At 41.8% G+C, this 18,262-nt stretch overlaps 1 protein-coding gene across 4 annotated transcripts in view; it reads right to left on the minus strand.

The window, feature by feature from the left end:
* The window catches only part of LOC141133205 (C-type lectin domain family 4 member G-like), a 105,025-nt gene that overhangs the window by 14,328 nt on the left and 72,435 nt on the right, over nt 1-18,262 (minus strand). For all 4 annotated transcript variants that reach the window (XM_073622426.1, XM_073622424.1, XM_073622427.1 and 1 more), the window contains 3 exons: nt 13,967-14,044; nt 11,350-11,403; nt 4,060-4,208 (listed from right to left, as the gene is read on the minus strand). In XM_073622426.1, the coding sequence (XP_073478527.1) occupies nt 4,060-4,208; nt 11,350-11,403; nt 13,967-14,044 (281 nt within the window). The remainder of the gene's footprint in view (nt 1-4,059; nt 4,209-11,349; nt 11,404-13,966; nt 14,045-18,262) is intronic.

Raw genomic sequence — 18,262 nt, forward strand, 5'->3', positions numbered from 1 at the left:
TCCAACTATAGTATCTGTGAGGGGTTGCAGTGTTGTGGCACCAGCACCAGTGCCCAAGACCCAATTCTTCAGCCCCTGTTCAACAGGGGTGTATAATTACAATTTTTGATGCACTACTTTGCAGCAGGGCTCATTCCTGCGCTCCAACTATAGTATCTGTGAGGGTCTGCAGTGTCGTGGCACCAGTGCCCAAGGCTCAATTTTTCAGCCCCTGTTTAACAGGGGTGTATAATTACAATTTTTGATGCAATACTTTGCAGCATGGCTCATTCCTGGCGCTCCGACTATAGCATCTGTGAGGGGTTGCAGTGTTGTGGCATTTTTCTGCCCCTGTTTAACAGGGGCGTGTAATTACAATTTTTGATGCAATACTTTGCAGCAGGGCTTGTCCCTGCGCTCCAACTAGAGTTTCTGTGAGGGGTTGCAGTGTTGTGGCACCAGCATCAGTGCCCAAGGCCCAAATTTTCAGAGCCTGTTTAACAGGGGCGTATAATTACAATTTTTGATGCAATACTTTGCAGCAGGGCTCATTCCTGCGCTCCAACTATAGCATCTGTGAGGGGTTGCAGTGTTGTGGTACCAGTGCCTAAGGCCCAATTTTTCTACCACTGTTCAACAATGGCATGTAATTACAATTCTTGATCTAATATTTCACAGCATGGCCCGTTCCTGCGCCCACCAAGAGTAACTGTGAGGGCTTACAGTGTTGTGGCACCAACACCACCTAAGGCCCCAATTTCTGCAGAGTATATAGGGCAGGCCCCTACTTTCAAACATCCAACTTACAAACGACTCCTACTTGCAAATGGAAGGAGACAACAGGAAGTGAGATGAAATCTACCCCTAGGAAAGGGAAATTCTCTCCTGTAAGAGTTAATATGGGAAAAACATGTCTCCTCTTCACTGATGCTTTATCACCAATCCTTGTTTCACTAAAAACCTCAAATTTTCAAAAAACATTTGTCATTGGGACAGAAAGTGAGGTGAAATCTTCTGAAGAGGTGCACAGACAGCAAAACAAATGTTACAGGGGTGATAACCCCTCCCTATTTTTTCCAAAAAGCTTAAAAATAGATTTTTTTGGCTGGAGCTACACTTTAAAAATGTACCAGTTCAAAATTACAAACAGATTCTACTTAACAACAAACCTACAGGCCCTATCTTGTTTGCACCACCTGTATACCGCTGTTCAGAGTATATAGGGCCTGGGTGCCCCACGCTTTTCCTTTTTTTAATTTGGGTGCAAGGTTCCCCTTAATATCCATACAAGACCCAAAGGGCCTGGTAATGGACTGGGAGGTGGGGGGTACCCATGCCGTTTGTCTCACTGATTTTCATCCATATTGCCGGGACCCGACATTACATTAAAGCCGCAAGCAGTTTTAAATGACTTTTATTCCTTTAAAAATGTCATTTTGTGCAGGGACTGTTCTAAGCACGAGAAACACGCACCACTTTACAGGCATACTATAGACACCCCCCAGGTATGATATTTAAAGGAATATTTCACTTTTTTTCACTTTAAGCATCATTAAAATCACTGCTCCCGAAAAAACAGCTGTTTTTAAAACTTTTTTTTCCATTGATACATGTCCCTTGGGGCAGGACCCGGGTCCCAAACCCTTTTTAGGACAATAACATGCATATTAGCCTTTAAAATTAGCACTTTTGATTTTGAACGTTCGAGTCACATAGACTTAATTGGGGTTCTAAAGTTTGCGTGAACTTTCGGTCCGTTCGCAGGTTCTGGTGCGAACCGAACCGGGGGGTGTTCGGCTCATCCCTAGTGGTGATTACCTATCACACTTATTTCTGCACAGTGTGTCACAGAGCATTGATTGAGTTTATTCACGTTTCTTCAGCAATCAAGTTTTTTATTTATATCATTGTGCATGTGGACTTTTTTACATACATATATTTTTTAAAGATCATGGTTTGTCACATATTCACTGGAGTTTATTATTAAGTTTATATTTGAAATTTAGCACATTATTATTATTTTTATTATTTCTCATGAGCAGGGCCCCCCTAACCCTCTTGTATTGAATTATATTGTAACTGGACTGTCGTCCTTTTATAGTGTAGTGCTGCTTAAATTGTTGGTGCTATATAAATTCTGTATAATAATAATTGTAAATTTTCAAATGTGGTAATTGTTTTAACTAGGTATTTAGGTCAATCATTTTCAATGTGCTGTTTGTTGGCCTTACCTTGTAATGATGAACTCATATGTTGTATCTACAGTTTGTAGAGTCATGGCTAATCTATTCTCCTATGTCCATGTATTCATTCACCTGGCTTGTCCCTATTCGCTAAATAGACAGGTGAAATCTTGTTTCAGGTCACACAGCATTCAATCCATGACTTACCATTTCCTCTGTGTTGCATCACAAATCTGGGAGTGCTAATGTGATCAAATTGTTGTTTAAGAAATGAATCGCTCTGCCTGCTTGTGTCTGTGTCAGATCGAATTACTTTTTAACTCTCACCTGCACCAGGGCTAGACTAAGAGACCCAGGGATTGTGGGATATGTTGTTTCTTCACAGGAAGTGTCAGTTCTTAGACCAGTGTTTCTCAACTCCAGTCCAGTCCAGGCGCCCCAACAGGTCATGTTTTCAGGATTTCCCTCCGATCAAACGGCTATGTTAATTACTAAGGCAGTGAAACTGATCAAATCACCTGTGCAAAATAATGGAAATCCTGAAAACATGACCTGTTGGGGCGCCTTGAGGACTGGAGTTGAGAAACACTGTCTTATGCCCTGTACACATGACTGGACATTGATCGGACATTCGGACCACAAAATCCGTCTGATTTTTTCCGATGGATTTTGGGCCAAACTTGTCTTGCATACATACGGTCGGACAAAGTTGTCAAAAAATCAGATCGTTCTGAACGCGGTGACGTAAAACACATACGTCGGGATTATAAACGGGGCAGTAGCCAATAGCTTTCATCTCTTAATCTATTCTGAGCATGCGTGGCACTTTGTGCGTCGGATTTGTGTACGCACGATCGGAATTTAAACAATCGGATTTTGTTGTCGGAGAATTTTACATCCTGCTCTCAAATTTTGTGTGTCGGAAATTCTGATGGAAAAAGTCCAATGGAGCCCACACACGTTTGGAATTTCCGACAACAAGCTCCGATCGCACATTTTCCGTTGGAAAGTCCGACCGTGTGTACAGGGCATTAGACTGCAGACAGAAGTCATTGATTAACCTGTGATGTGCCACCTCCATGCTTATATTTGAACACAAACAGAAACTTCTGACACCAGAATGTGAAACTTTACTCTACTACAGGCTGTGCGTAGAGGGAAACAAGTGACACCATAAAACTACATGATCAATGGGCCCAGTGCTGTGACAAGGTCATCCAGCGCCCAGGGCAAAGATGCTAAAGTGCCCAGCTATGTAACAGAATGAAGGCTCCCCCATCCCTACAGTAAACCATTGCGCCCAGGGCAGGTGTCCCTATTGCCCACCCCTTGCCCCAGCCCTGAATGGGCCCCTTATCACAGATAGGAAAGTTTATAATACCTTACTTCAACAAGATTTAGCTATGCTACCTATACCGTTGTACACAAATTACACTGGGTCCTTTAATAGTTAACTCTACCTAAAGTGGGTTTTTGCCTAGTTGCTATCAAGTTGAATCACTTACTGGTTATCACATGAGTGAACCATTGGTGAGATAGTCAAGTTATGAACTGATTTTTCTGTTTTAAAGGATCAGATCACACTATTATATACTACATATAAATGGTCAGCCTCAGCTTCCTATGTTTGGCTCCTCTAACAGCAAGATCTTCCTGACAAAATTCCTGGCTCTGTCCCTGTTAACCTGGGAATTTTGGGTGTTTCTGCCACCCATTCATGCGTTCTAGTTCCTACTGTTTCATTCTCCAAAATATGCTATTAAATAAAAAAAGATATAATAGAGAGAGCAGAAACCCTCATAATGGCCGCAGCATGTGTGCCGACCCAGGAACTGAAGTTCTCAATAGAGGCCTCAAGAGATATAAGAAATATTTACCTAGATTGGTAATCACTTACCAGTTCTTTCCTGCTTTTCAAGATGAGAAGAGTAGAGCCACGCGCAACGCAATCTTTTCTTGACTCCTCCCATTTCTTGTGGGCTTTGGAGAGATAAAAACAAGTGGAGCCCAAGACGATCCAGTCTGGTGGACAGGAGGTGCAGAGACCTTTACATAAGACAAGCAGAAGCAGAAGGGTAAGGAATCTGGGTACCCTTAAGATTGAATCTAAATGGCATATTACCAAAGAGAGAGCATCATTGACCCTATGAGCTGAGAAGCAAACATAATATAAATTGTTATACATTTTTCACTTGACCAGCTAACTTTGGAAAGCAACCACAAGATGTGGATGCACCATATAAATGTGGTCATGGTTACTGGACATTTGGCTATTATTTTGTTGCTTTAATTGCGAATGACTTAGGTGCAGCACATGTATATGCAGGGCTTTTTTTTCTGCCGGAACGTGCCGAAACGCCGTTCCGGCACCTATGACAGGCAGCCCTCTCTGCTCTGACCTTTCATAACACACACACACACTAGCGCTGTGCACACAGGGCTGCTGACTTCGAGATCTTCGGGTCCAAGCATGGCAACATACAGCTGCCTGTGTTGATTCAGGGGGCAGCTTCCATCCCCGCCTCTTCTCACATTGTAGCATGGAGCAGAGGAGCCCCAGCTACAATTCTGACAGCTCCTCGATCGTCTGAAAAGCCTACACATACCACATGGACTGGAGCACTGATTGGCAGTGGAAGAGGTGAAGGAGTTCTGAATGAAAAACGGGGGGAGGGGAGAGAGAGCCCCCCAGAGACTGAGTTTACAGAGAGAGAATAACTGTGGAAGAAGAGGGGGCGATTGTGCAGCGAGGAGGGAGTTGGAAATTTGTCCCGAGAGGAGAATTGGGAAGGGAGCTTTGTACAGAGGTAAGAGCTGCAGAGGGCAGAAGGCAGGTTGTGCAAAGTGAGAGATGTGGAGGGTGGGGGAGGTTGTGTAGAGGTGAGAGCTGTAGGGGAAGCTGGGGGTGCAGAGGTGGGTGGTAAAGGTGAGAGCTGTGGATTGGGGTGAGCTTTAGATGGGGGTGCAGAAGGGGAACAGAGATAATATGGATGGAGGTGCAGAGGTGAGTTGTGGACTGGGGGTGTAAGCTGTAGTTAGAGGGGTGCAGACGTGAGATGTGTGATGGGGGGGCAAAGGTGAGTTGTGGATAGGGGTGCAGAGTGGAGCTGTGGACAAGGAAAGAAGAGGTGAGCTGTGCATGAGGGTTGGAAAGGTTAGGTGTGGATGGGGGACACAAAGGTAAGCAAAGAGATAAGCAGAAGTGAGGATTTGATGGTTACCTTTGGAGGGATACTTGAGAAGGAGGACCAGGGAAATTTGCTGGGGAACAGTAAGACCCCTTTCACACTGGGGTGGTGTGGGCGTTAGTGGTAAGCCGCTAAAACTAGCGGCGCTTTACCGCTGTTATAGTGGCACTTTGGCGCCACTAGCGGGTCGCTTTTAACCCCCCAGAAGGGGTTTAAAGGTGTTAAAAGTGCCCGGTTAGCGCTGATTTCAAAGCGCTTTTAAGGTGCTTTGAAAGAGGCGCACATTCATTTCAATGGGCAGGAGCGGTGTATACGCTCCCTCACCGCCCCAAAGATGCTGCTTGCAGGACTTTTTTTCCTGTCCTGCAAGCACACCGCCCCAGTGTGAAAGCACTCCGTACACAAAGCTATATTCTCCATATTTCTGAGAACAAGGGACGCTTCACATTAAATGTAAGTACTATCCTATTTCCTGATTTTTTTTTCTGCACGCTGTGTGATATGCACTGCTCACAACTGCACAATACACACTCCTGAGCCCTGTGTGTTATGAAGTGCTGAGTCCTGTACTTTGTGTGTTACACATTCCTGAACCATGTGCATAGGTCCCAACTGTCCCTGATTTCAAGGGACTGTCCCTGCTTTGGAGCAATGTCCCTCTTTCCTCCTCATTTGTCCCTCATTTTGGTCTGATCTATATAGTTGTATATAAAATGCACTTTTTATCTTTCAAAAAGTGTTTCCCTGTGCTAAACCTTTCATCCAATTTCTAAATGCTGCATTTGTACATTTTAAAAGCCAATATAAAGGAATACTAGTGGTAAAAAAAAAGCATGCGTGGATTTAATTAACCTTTTTTTGGGGGTTAATTCTCCTTTAAGGGGGTGTGGCAGGGGGTGTGTCCTATGCCTACATACATTTGCTAGTAGGCGTCCCTCATTTTCATTTCAAAATGTTGGGAGGTATGTGTGTGTGATACGCAGTTCTAAGGCCTCATTTATTACAGTTATTTGGCACCGTTGTACTTCTCTCCTCTAAGGAAGGTGTGTCTGGGGGTGGGGTTTGGGTGTGGTTGTGGGCGGGGATTTGGGCAGGGAGGGTGAGTTCCTGCACCTATTTTCTGAGAAAAAAAGCCCAGTGTATATGTATTGTTTATCAAATTGCATATATATATAGGAGTACATTTATTAGACATGTGCAATTCGTTTTGTTCCGAATTAGTTTTTTTAACGAATTTCGACAAATTCGTTAATTCGGAAATATCCAAATTAACGAAAACCAGTTTAGTGAATTTTTCCGAATATTTGTAAATTCAAAAATTTGTAAATTCGTACATTCGTAAAATTCGTACATTCCTAAATTCGTACATTCGCACATTCGTACATTCGCACATTCATACATTCTCACATTCGTACATTCGTAAATTCGTAAATTCGGAAATTTGTAAATCTGAAATAATAATTAACTAATAATAACTTAACTATTACTAACTATTAAATTATAGGTATTGTAATTTCCTTACAAATTTATCAGAAGTTACGTATTATCCGAAATAACGAATGCCCTATCCAAACGAATGGAATGTAATGAATTAATAATAAATAACAATAATAATAATAAAAACTTTTCATTATTATTTTTTATTAATTTGTTCCGTTCCATTTGTTTAGATGCAGCATTCGTTATTTCGGATAATTCGTAACTTTCGGATAAATTCGTATTCGTTACGTTCACTAACAGCCAAATTTAATAGCTTAATCTAAATTTAATCTAATAGTTAGTTACTATTACAGATTTTCTAATTTTCGGGTTTTTTCGGATTTTCAAATTTCGAATTTCCAAATTTCCGAATGTTCTAATTTACGAATGTACGAATATACAAATTTTCTAATTTACAAATGTACGAATTTACGAATTTTCGAATGTATGAATTTTCTAATTTACAAATGTACAAATTTATGAATTTACAAATGTGCGAATGTACGAATGTACGAATTTACTAATTGCAATCATAATGAATGACCCAAAAAATGAAAAAAAAAAAAATGTATGAAACGAAAACAAACAAATTTTTTGGCAATGCACATGTCTAATTATTTATGAAGTGATGAACGTAATTCACCAACCATTCACAATAGGTGTACTTTTTTTGATACATTTTACACTTACAGTTGACGGACAATAAAAACGTGCCCTTTGTATGAAACGATAAAAAAAAAAAAAATTCCGTTGATCAATGTTTTTGCCACCGCCAATCGCTCCCCCTTAAACTGTATAGGCAGCAGACATGGGTGTATACATGCCGCAGCCACAATGTTTTAGAATTAACCCCCCCTGGCAGTATTGATTGCTGAGCATGACCCATTTAAAATGGAGTTTTAACCCTCACCACTCAACTGTGTTCAATGCATGTGGTTGTAGTACATAGGCGTGGGCTTTTAGGAGTTAAAACAGGTGGTGAGGAGGTGATATGACACTTCCTCACGCCCTGTCAAATACTCTCTGAAGAGTAATCCACCAGGGGTCGCTCTTCAGGGGGCTAACGCTTGTGTAAACAAGCCCTCATTGATTCACCTGCAGTAAATGTTTGCTTGATGTCACTGTTTTATAAATATACCCCTTATCTACTTATTTATTTATCTTTGACAGTTATAAATTCTTAAAGTGGTTGTAAACTCTGTTACACCACTTTTACCTACAGGTAAGCCTATATTAAGGCTTACCTGTATGTACCGTGAATAAACGTGCACAGTTTAGGAGATATGCACTGTATCCGCATGTGCCGACGTCATCAGCACATGCGCACTGAAGAAACAGCCCACTTGTGCCATTTCTTCAGTAGCCGTGCCGTGACCGGCGGCTCCCATGCGCATGCACAGGAGTGACTTCATCGTGGCTCTGGCCAATCACAGTGCTGGAGCCCACGAACCCGGAAATCACTCCGAGAGACATGTCGCCGGTCACAGCGGTGTGCGGGAACCGCTGCAACAGCTTCGATCTAAGGTAAGTATTTCATAATGAGCTAGTATGCGATGCATACTAGCTCATTATGCCTTTGTCTTGCAGGTTTTTGTTTTTTGGGGTTTTTTTTGTTTTTCTGAGTTTACAACCACTTTAAGTTACTGTTTGGAAATGCTTTTTCTTTTATTTAACCACTTCAGCCGCGGAAGCTTTGACCCCCTTAATGACCAGGCCATTTTTTGCGATAGGGCACTGCATTACTTTAACTAACTTTTGCACGGTCGTGCGACGTTGTACCCAAATAAAATTGATGTCCTTTTTTTTACCACAAATAAAGCTTTCTTTTGGTGGTATTTGATCACCTCTGCAGTTTTTATTTTTTGCGCTATAAACAAAACAAGGGCGACAATTTTGAAAAAATATCAAGTTGTAAAGCGCTACGTAAACTGTTGGCGCTATATAAATACTGTATAATAATAATAATAATAATATATATATTTTTTACTTTCTGCTATAAAACACATCCAATAAAAAAATTTTAAAAATCTAATTTCTTCATCTGTTTAGGCCAACATGTATTCTGCTACATATTTTTGGTAAAAAAAATCCCAATAAGCGTATATCGATTGGTTTGCGCAAAAGTTATCGCGTCTACAAATTATGGGATGTTTTTTATAGCATTTTTATTTATTTAAATTTTTTACTAGTAATGGTGGTGATCAGCGATTTTTTACTTAGCGGGACTGAGACAAATCGGACCCCTAACTGTCACTTTTGACACTTTTTTGGGAACCAGTGACATTACAGTGATCGTTGCTAAAAAATATCCACTGTTGTACTAATGACACTGGCAGGGAAGGGGTTAACATCAGGGGCGATCAAAGGGTTAACTGTGTGCCTAGCTGGTGCTTGCTAACTGTGGGGGGGATGCTCTGACTGGATGAAGACAAGATCAGTGTTCCTGCTTAGCAGGAGCACAAGATCTCCATCTTCTTCCCTGTCAGAACGGCAATCTGTCTTGTTTACATAGGCAGACCGCCGCTCTGCCTCTCGGGAACGACTGCGGGTGGCCGGTGATTGGCTCCCCCTCTGTCCAATCAGTGAGCGATCGCGCCTCCGGTGGCACATGCGTGCCCCCCCAGTGTCTATTGCACGAAATGACGTACAGGTACCTGATTTTGTGCAATAGAGCCAACCTGCCGCAGTACGAGTACGTAAGGCGCTTGGCAAGTGGTTAAAGGGTTTGTTAACCCATCCATATAAAACTATGCCAGCGCCTCTATTAGAGGCTGGCATAGCACACTGTGTCTGTAGTTTTAAAAAACGAGCAGTGTAAATACCTAATTTCAGCTGTCTTCAGGCCGGTCACATGACTCGCGGCCGCTTTACAGCTCTGATCTATTGCTTCTGCGGGAGGGGCCGTGATCTCCCACTGACGTCAGCCATGGCGGATCTCATGGCTGCTCGTCTCCGCTGCAGAAGCTCTGTCTCATAGCTGTCTCACGTGACCGGCCTGAAGACAGCTGAAATTAGGTATTTACACTGCTCGTTTTTTAAAACTACAGACACAGTGTGCTACTCCAGCCTCTAATAGAGAGGCTGGCAGTGAATTTTTAAAAATGTTATTCTACAAGAATAGCGGCGGGGCCGGCCTGAGACAGACACAGAGGCAGATGACAGGCAGGAAGGAGGGGGGAGAGGGGAGAGCAGAGGGGGCAGCATATGACGGAGGGACGCACTTTGACCACGGTGATCAAGGAGTAGCTACCCTCGCTATCGTGGGCTATTTAGAGAGGGGCATACAGGAAGTGGTAAGTTCGGGGGGGGGGGGGGGGTTTACGTGTCAGTATTTTTGGATGATGTTATTGCTGTAATGCTTAAATAAATATTTTCTATGGAGAAGCTGTCGAGTTGCTGGCCTGTACTTTCTATGGATCTTTTGTGAGCTTAATTAGCCAGAGCACCGACTACTCTACACACCAACTATACTATATAGCGGTTGAGCTTGGGTGAGTTTTTCTCTTGCTACATTAGCACAGTAAGCCTTTGTAATATTATACATGAAAGGGTATCAAGGCAGTGAATATTAAAGGTGTATTTTAAAAAAATGTTTATAGCAATTCACCCAGTGAAAGTGCATGTACACTAATTCTATGCAGATAAGCACAGTATCATTTTATGGTTACAATGACCATGTTTTAGGTTTAAGACAATAAGATATAAAAAGAAAAGTTCAAAACTTTCTACAGACTCTTTGGCTCCATTCACACTTGTGCAACTTGTCATGCAACTTTGGACATCAAAGATGTATGACAAGTCGTTCCCCATGTTTTCCAGGGATACCCATTCATATATGTGTGACTTGGGCTTCTTCACACTTTTGCGACTTGAAAGTACTGCGATTTTGCCGCGATTTTTGTCACGACTTTGACGCGACTTGAAGTAATACCTGTGTAATCTTGAATTCTCTGCCTCAAATCATAACAAAGTCAGACCAAAGTAGTACAGGGACTACTTTGAAATCGCTGCGACTTGAAGATGCACAGATACGAATGGTACTCATTGGAAATCATGGGGTACGACTTGTCATGTGACTTTGCAGTCCCAAGTCGCAGGACAAGTCGCACAAGTGTGAAAGGGGCCTCACAGTTGCAGAAACTTCAAAGTAGTTCAAGCACTACTTTGGCCTGACTTTCATGCAACTTGAGGGCCGTAGACTTTAATGTTAACCCTCAGAAGTTGCATGAAAGTCGTACCTGAATGTTTTACAATGCAACTTGTGTGCAACAGTTGTCCATTATTACTGGTCGAAGCCAAAGTCGTATCCAAGTTGCACTCATCCAAAATTGCACCAAAGCTGCACTCCAAGGTCGGCTTTGGACAACTTTGGAGTCCTACAAGTGTGAATGGAGCCTGGGAAAGAAAACTGCCACTGACATGCATACGGCCAGATTAGATTCTGGATTTCAATCGGTTATATCAGAGAGAACACAGGTATGGATTTTTCAAAGCAGTTATAAAAATGTCTGTTTTCTTACCCACAAATCTTTTAATGGTCAGAATTTCTTTTTCAAGGCTGTTTATTTTGTTTCCTGAAAAAAAAATGATATTTAGATTATCACATAAAAAGATATTTCAATTCTGTCCAACACCAAATTCTATGTACTTGATGGGGCTCAGTCCAAACCAGCAAAAAGAACGTGCATAAGTGGGGGTGGCACTTTCTGCTGTGTCAGCATAGCTGGCAGAATTTAATATTTATTAAAAACTCAATACCTGTCTTATTGATTAAAAAAAAAAATACAGTGGAACCTCGGATTGTGAGTAACGCGGTTTAAGAGCGTTTCACAATACGAGCAATTTCTTTTCGAAAATCCTGACTCGTTTTGCGAGTGTTGTCTCGCAAGACGAGCAGGATTCAAGCTGCTAGGGTGTGCAGTACCGCATTTGGCAAGAGGTGCGGAGGCACCGATGACACTCTGAGACACTCGGAGACGTTCAGAGACACTCAGAGACACTCGGTTCCCGAGTGTCTCCGAGCGTCTCTGTGTGGTCTTCGAGTGTCTCCGAGTGCGGTACTGCATAGACATATATATGTATATAAATATAAATATATATATATATATATATATATATATATATATATATATATATATATATATATACACTTTTTAATTATTATTATTAATTTATATGTTTTTAACAAGGTTTTCCTCCATACATGCCTACTGGACCTTTTTTATACAGAAAGCACTACAGTGTCCTTCAGACTTGGGGGGGGGCGGACTGTGACCAACAGGAGCAGAAAATGTCTTGGCACCAGTTGGAGTAACATCTTTGGTGTCAGTGAGAGGAATTGGGCACCATCATTGTTGTCATTGGGAGGAATTGGGCCCCATTGTTGCTGTCATTAATAGGAACTGTGCCCCATAATTGGTGTCATTGGTAGGAATTGTGCCCCATTGTTGGTGTCACTGGATCCCATTGTTGATGTCATTGGTAGGAATTGTGCCCCATCATTGGTGTCATTGGTATGAAATGTGTGCCATCGCTGGTGTCATTGGTAGGAATTATGCCCCATCATTGGGCCCCATTGTTGGTGTCATTGGAAGGAATTGTGCCCCAACACTGGTGTCATTGGGAGGAACTGTGGCCCATCATTACTGTCATTCAGAGGAATTGTGCCCCATCACTGGTGGCACGGGTTGGAATTGTGCCTTTTCATTGGTGTCAGTGAATGAAATAGTGGCCCAAGAGCCAGATAAAAACAAGCAAAGGGCCACATCTGGCCCCTGGGCCGCAGTTTGGAGACCACTGGTCTAGATAGGCTGATGGTCCAGAGATGACAAATAATTTGACTTGAATTGTTATAATATAACTACCTTATTATAATTTTTGACTTGTATTCTCTCCCTGTGAGAGCAGACATGTCAGACTATAAGGTTAACCTGTCTCCTAGATGAGCTCATCCTTGATAACTGACACTCCCAAACTCTCAAATAACAAAGATGCTGTCATCCATATATGGGCAGGCTGGTTGTACAGAAGTTGATTCTCTGATCAACTTCTGTACAACTGGCCTGCTAGGTTTTTCCTGAACGATCGTCGCCAACTATACCTGGCAGCACTGATCATTGTACTCTGACTGCAGGGAAGGCTCCCTACTGTCAAAATACAAAATACAACCATTAAGGGTGTGGATGGGGGAATCGGGTCATTGGTTGAACCAAAAGAATGATTACTGTATGGCCAGCTTTGGTCCATCCCTAACTTTTCTTAAAGTGTACATTCCATGATAATATACACTGCTCCCTCCGATATGCAAAGTGCAACCAGACCCCATAAAGTGGCGAAGCTACAGATCTATGGGCCCTGCCACCATATTCGTTTCAGCCTACCCTACTCTCTCTTTACTGAGCCCTCTTTACTGCCCAGAAATAAAATGTTTATGCAGAGTCACCAGGGTACATGGAAGTCATGATAAAGAGGACTGCAAAGAGCAAGGTAAACAGCTGATGCACAGTGCTGGGAAGTATTTGTTAGTGATGGTGACTATTCCAGCAATGAGCCGGTAGTTGGCCACTATTTCCATATCAGCGCTCCCACAAAGCTCTACTGGGAACATTTTACCTTGAGGTGTTTGTATGTCATGTCAGAGCCTGATAGAGCCATGTAATATTTGCTTTAAGCTACATTTTAAAAAGTGCTTTTATATACTGAGACAAGCCCTCGAAAAATATTGCTGGCCGGTCCATCATTCAAAAGTTTGTAGGTCCCGCCTAGTCAAGGCTAAACAACAAAAACATGTTCCCACAGCTTCATTTCTGGGCTTTCTGTAGTAGAGCTGTAGGGCTGTCTAAGTGTGCATGACTTAGCCCAGAACATAGGAAGGATTGGGAGAGAACTTCTGTTTCATATTCAGGTCTGGCTTGCTTTGGGAAGAATCAGAACAAGACAAAGTTTTATCACAGTTGGACAACAAAAAATAATTTTAGGCCTTTTGAAAAAAATTCAATACAAGACTATAAGCAATTTATATGGGCACCACCATTTATCGCCGGCCCTTAAAAAACACAAGGCCTACTGTACATGCTGTTTATGTACCAGATCAGATTCTGAAACAAGGAGTGTGAAATATATTATTAATTTGCTTACCAAAAGTTTGATTCACTCGTCTCAGGTTTTCAGCTCCGATATCCATTTCTATCCTGGCTGTCACCTCGATTTCAGACACTATAAAATCACAAGTTCACAAACCTTAAAAATGCTAGCTAGTCATATTAATTCATAAGGTCTGAGAAACATGCACACACGCTCCATCGAGCCCTGATACAGTGACAATGTCATACTGAAGGGTTCATGTAATAACACCTTAATGCTTTTTATTCCTACTTTTGCTTCCAACTTGCTTTTGGAAGCATTTGGAAAGCAAAGTTAACCACTTCAGCCCCGGAAGGATTTACCCCCTTCCTGACCAGAGCACTTTTTACAAATTGGCACTGCGTCGCTTTAACTGCTAATTGCGCGGTCATGCAATGCTGTAACCAAACGAAATTTGCGTCCTTTTCTTCCCACAAATAGAGCTTTCTTTTGATGGTATTTGATCACCTCTGCCGTTTTTATTTTTTGCGCTATACACGGAAAAAGACCGAAAATTTTGAAAAAAAATGATATTTTCTACTTTTTGTTCTAAAAAAAATCCAATAAACTCAATTTTAGTCATACATTTAGGCCAAAATGTATTTGGCCACATGTCTTTGGTAAAAAAAATGTCAATAAGTGTATATTTATTGGTTTGCGCAAAAGTTATAGCGCCTACAATCTAGGGTACATTTTCTGGAATTTACACAGCCTTTAATTTATGACTGCCTATGTCGTTTCTTGAGGTGCTAAAATGGCAGGGCAGTACAAAACCCCCACAAATGACCCCATTTTGGAAAGTAGACACCCCAAGGAAATTGCTGAGAGGCATGTTGAGCCCATTGAATATTCATTTTTTTTGTCCCAAGTGATTGAATAATGACAAAAAAAAAAAAATTACAAAAAGTTGTCACTAAATGATATATTGCTCACACAGGCCATGGGCATATGTGGAATTGCACCCCAAAATACATTTAGCTGCTTCTCCTGAGTATGGGGATACCACATGTGTGGGACTTTTTGGGAGCCTAGCCGCATACGGGGCCCCGAAAACCAATCACTGCCTTCAGGATTTCTAAGGGCGTACATTTTTGATTTTACTCCTCACTACCTATCACAGTTTTGAAGGCCATAAAATGCCCAGATGGCACAAACCCCCCCCAAATGACCCCATTTTGGAAAGTAGACACCCCAAGCTATTTGCTGAGAGGCATGTTGAGTCCATGGAATATTTTATATTTTGACACAAGTTGCGGGAATGTGACAATTTATTTTTTTTTTTTTTTTTTTTTTGCACAAAGTTGTCACTAAATGATATATTGCTCACACAGGTCATGGGCATATGTGGAATTGCACCCCAAAATACATTCTGCTGCTTCTCCTGAGTATGGGGATACCACATGTGTGGGACTTTTTAGGAGCCTAGCCGCGTACGGGACCCCGAAAACCAATCACTGCCTTCAGGATTTCTAAGGGTGTACATTTTTGATTTCACTCTTCACTGCCTATCACAGTTTCGGAGGTCATGGAATGCCCAGGTGGCACAAACCCCCCCCAAATGACCCCATTTTGGAAAGTAGACACCCCAAGCTATTTGCTGAGAGGCATGGTGAGTATTTTGCAGCTCTCATTTGTTTTTGAAAATGAAGAAAGACAAAAAAAAAAATTTTTTTTTTCTTTTTTTAATTTTTAAAACTTTGTGACAAAAAGTGAGGTCTGCAAAATACTCACTATACCGCTCAGCAAATAGCTTTGGGTGTCTACTTTCCAAAATGGGGTCATTTGGGGGGGGTTTGTGCCACCTGGGCATTCCATGGCCTCCGAGACTGTGATAGGCAGTGAAGAGTGAAATCAAAAATTTACGCCCTTAGAAAGCCTGAAGGCGGTGCTTGGTTTTCGGGGTCCCATACGCGGCTAGGCTCCCAAAAAGTCTCACACATGTGGTATCCCCGTACTCAGGAGAAGCAACAGAATGTATTTTGGGGTGTAATTTCACATATTCCCATGGCATGTTTGAGCAATATATCATTTAGTGACAACTTTGTGCAAAAAAAAAAAAAAAAAAAAAAAAATTTGTCTCTTTCCCGCAACTTGTGTCACAATATAAAATATTCCATGGACTCGACATGCCTCTCAGCAAATAGCTTGGGGTGTCTACTTTCCAAAATGGGGTCATTTGGGGGGGGGGTTGAACTGTCCTGGCATTTTATGCACAACATTTAGAAGCTTATGTCACACATCACCCACTCTTCTAACCACTTGAAGACAAAGCCCTTTCTGACACTTTTTGATTACATGAAAAAATTATTTTTTTTTGCAAGAAAATTACTTTGAACCCCCACACATTATATATTTTTTTAAAGCAAATGCCCTACAGATTAAAATGGTGGGTGTTTAATTTTTTTTTTTCACACAGTATTTGCGCAGCGATTTTTCAAACGCATTTTTTGGGGAAAAAACACACTTTTTTACATTTTAATGCACTAAAACACACTATATTGCCCAAATGTTTGATGAAATAAAAAAGATGATCTTAGGCCGAGTACATGGATACCAAACATGACATGCTTTACAATTGCGCACAAATGTGCAGTGGCAACAAAATAAATACATTTTTAAAAGCCTTTAAAAGCCTTTACAGGTTACCACTTTAGATTTACAGAGGAGGTCTACTGCTAAAATTACTGCCCTCGATCTGACCGTCGCGGTGATACCTCACATGCATGGTGCAATTGCTGTTTACATTTGACGCCAGACCGACGCTTGCGTTCGCCTTAGCGCGAGAGCAGGGGGGACAGGGGTGCTTTTTTTTTTTTTTTTTTTTTTTTCTTTATTATTTTTTTGCTTTTTTATCTTATTTTAAAACTGTTCCTTTCATTTTTTTTTTTTTTTTTAATCATTTTTACTGTTATCTCAGGGAATGTAAATATCCCCTATGATAGCAATAGGTAGTGACAGGTACTCTTTTTTTAAAAAATTGGGGTCTATTAGACCCTAGATTTCTCCTCTGCCCTCAAAGCATCTGACCACACCAAGATCGGTGTGATAAAATGCTTCCCCAATTTCCCAATGGCGCTATTTACATCCGGCGAAATCTAAGTCATAAAATGCTCGTAGCTTCCGGTTTCTTAGGCCATAGAGATGTTTGGAGCCACTCTGGTCTCTGATCAGCTCTATGGTCAGCTGGCTGAATCACCGGCTGCATTCTCAGGTTCCCTGTTGAGACAGGAGAGCCAGAGAAAAACACGGAAGACGATGGGGGGGGGGGGGCATTCTCTCTGCTTGTAAAAGCAGTCTAGAGGCTAATTAGCCGCTAGGATTGCTTTTACATGAAAGCCGACCGCTGGCTGAAAAGAATGATACCAAGATGATACCTAAACCTGCAAGCATCATTCTGGTATAACCACTCAAAGTCGTGAATGCTGTACCTGAAGACAAAAATATGGCTAACAATAAAGCACAGTAAACGGTAAAGTATAAAAAACTGCATACCTGAAAAGCAAACATGATAAAACATAATAACAATAAAACATTGCAGAATAGAATACAGTAAAAAAGAGCAGAACAATAGAGAGAATAGAGAGAGAGAGAATAGAGAGAGAACAATAAAACGACAACTATTATTTTTTATTTTATATTTTTGTTTGTGTTTTTTTTTTTTTTTTACACTTTTTTTGTAACTGTACCTTTTGTAACTGTAACCGGTTCCAGGTTCGGGTCTCTCAAAATGCGATGGCATCTTGGGAGACCCTGTGAAAGTGTGTCCTAGTCTGTGCAATGCTGTACCCTACGCTAATACTCAGCTAGTGAATGGTAGCGTTCAAAACATTCACCAATGCAAAGACCAGGATTGTCAGGACAGGAGGGACAATAATAGCGGGTGTCACGCCTATATCCGCGCTTACTGCAGACACAACATCTTTTTTGGGGGGTTCGCTGGGTAGGGGTACTCGGGAGGACATAAAAATGCCTCTCATGCAGCCGACTGCATTTGGTTGGGGATGTGAATGGGGGAAGTATGGGCGCTGCAGAAGTGGTGGGTTCCCAATTAGGATTGGCGAATGCAGCAGGAAGGGCACTATGGGCACGACGGGCCTGTATTTGTCTTCTTGGTGGCAGCGGGACACTACTTGTGCTTGCCACCTCACCAGCTTGAACTGCACTTATGGGACTCGCCACGTCACCAAGTGTTACTGCAGTGCTGGTTTGACTACGACCGGGGTGTACTAGGCCGCTGGCGCTTGCCAGTTCACCAAAACGCTACCAAAAAAACTGTTAACGATCGCAGGGATCAGGCCTGACTCTGCGAAC

This window comes from Aquarana catesbeiana, linkage group LG03 (assembly GCF_042186555.1).
Source record: "Aquarana catesbeiana isolate 2022-GZ linkage group LG03, ASM4218655v1, whole genome shotgun sequence".
NCBI lineage: Eukaryota > Metazoa > Chordata > Amphibia > Anura > Ranidae > Aquarana > Aquarana catesbeiana.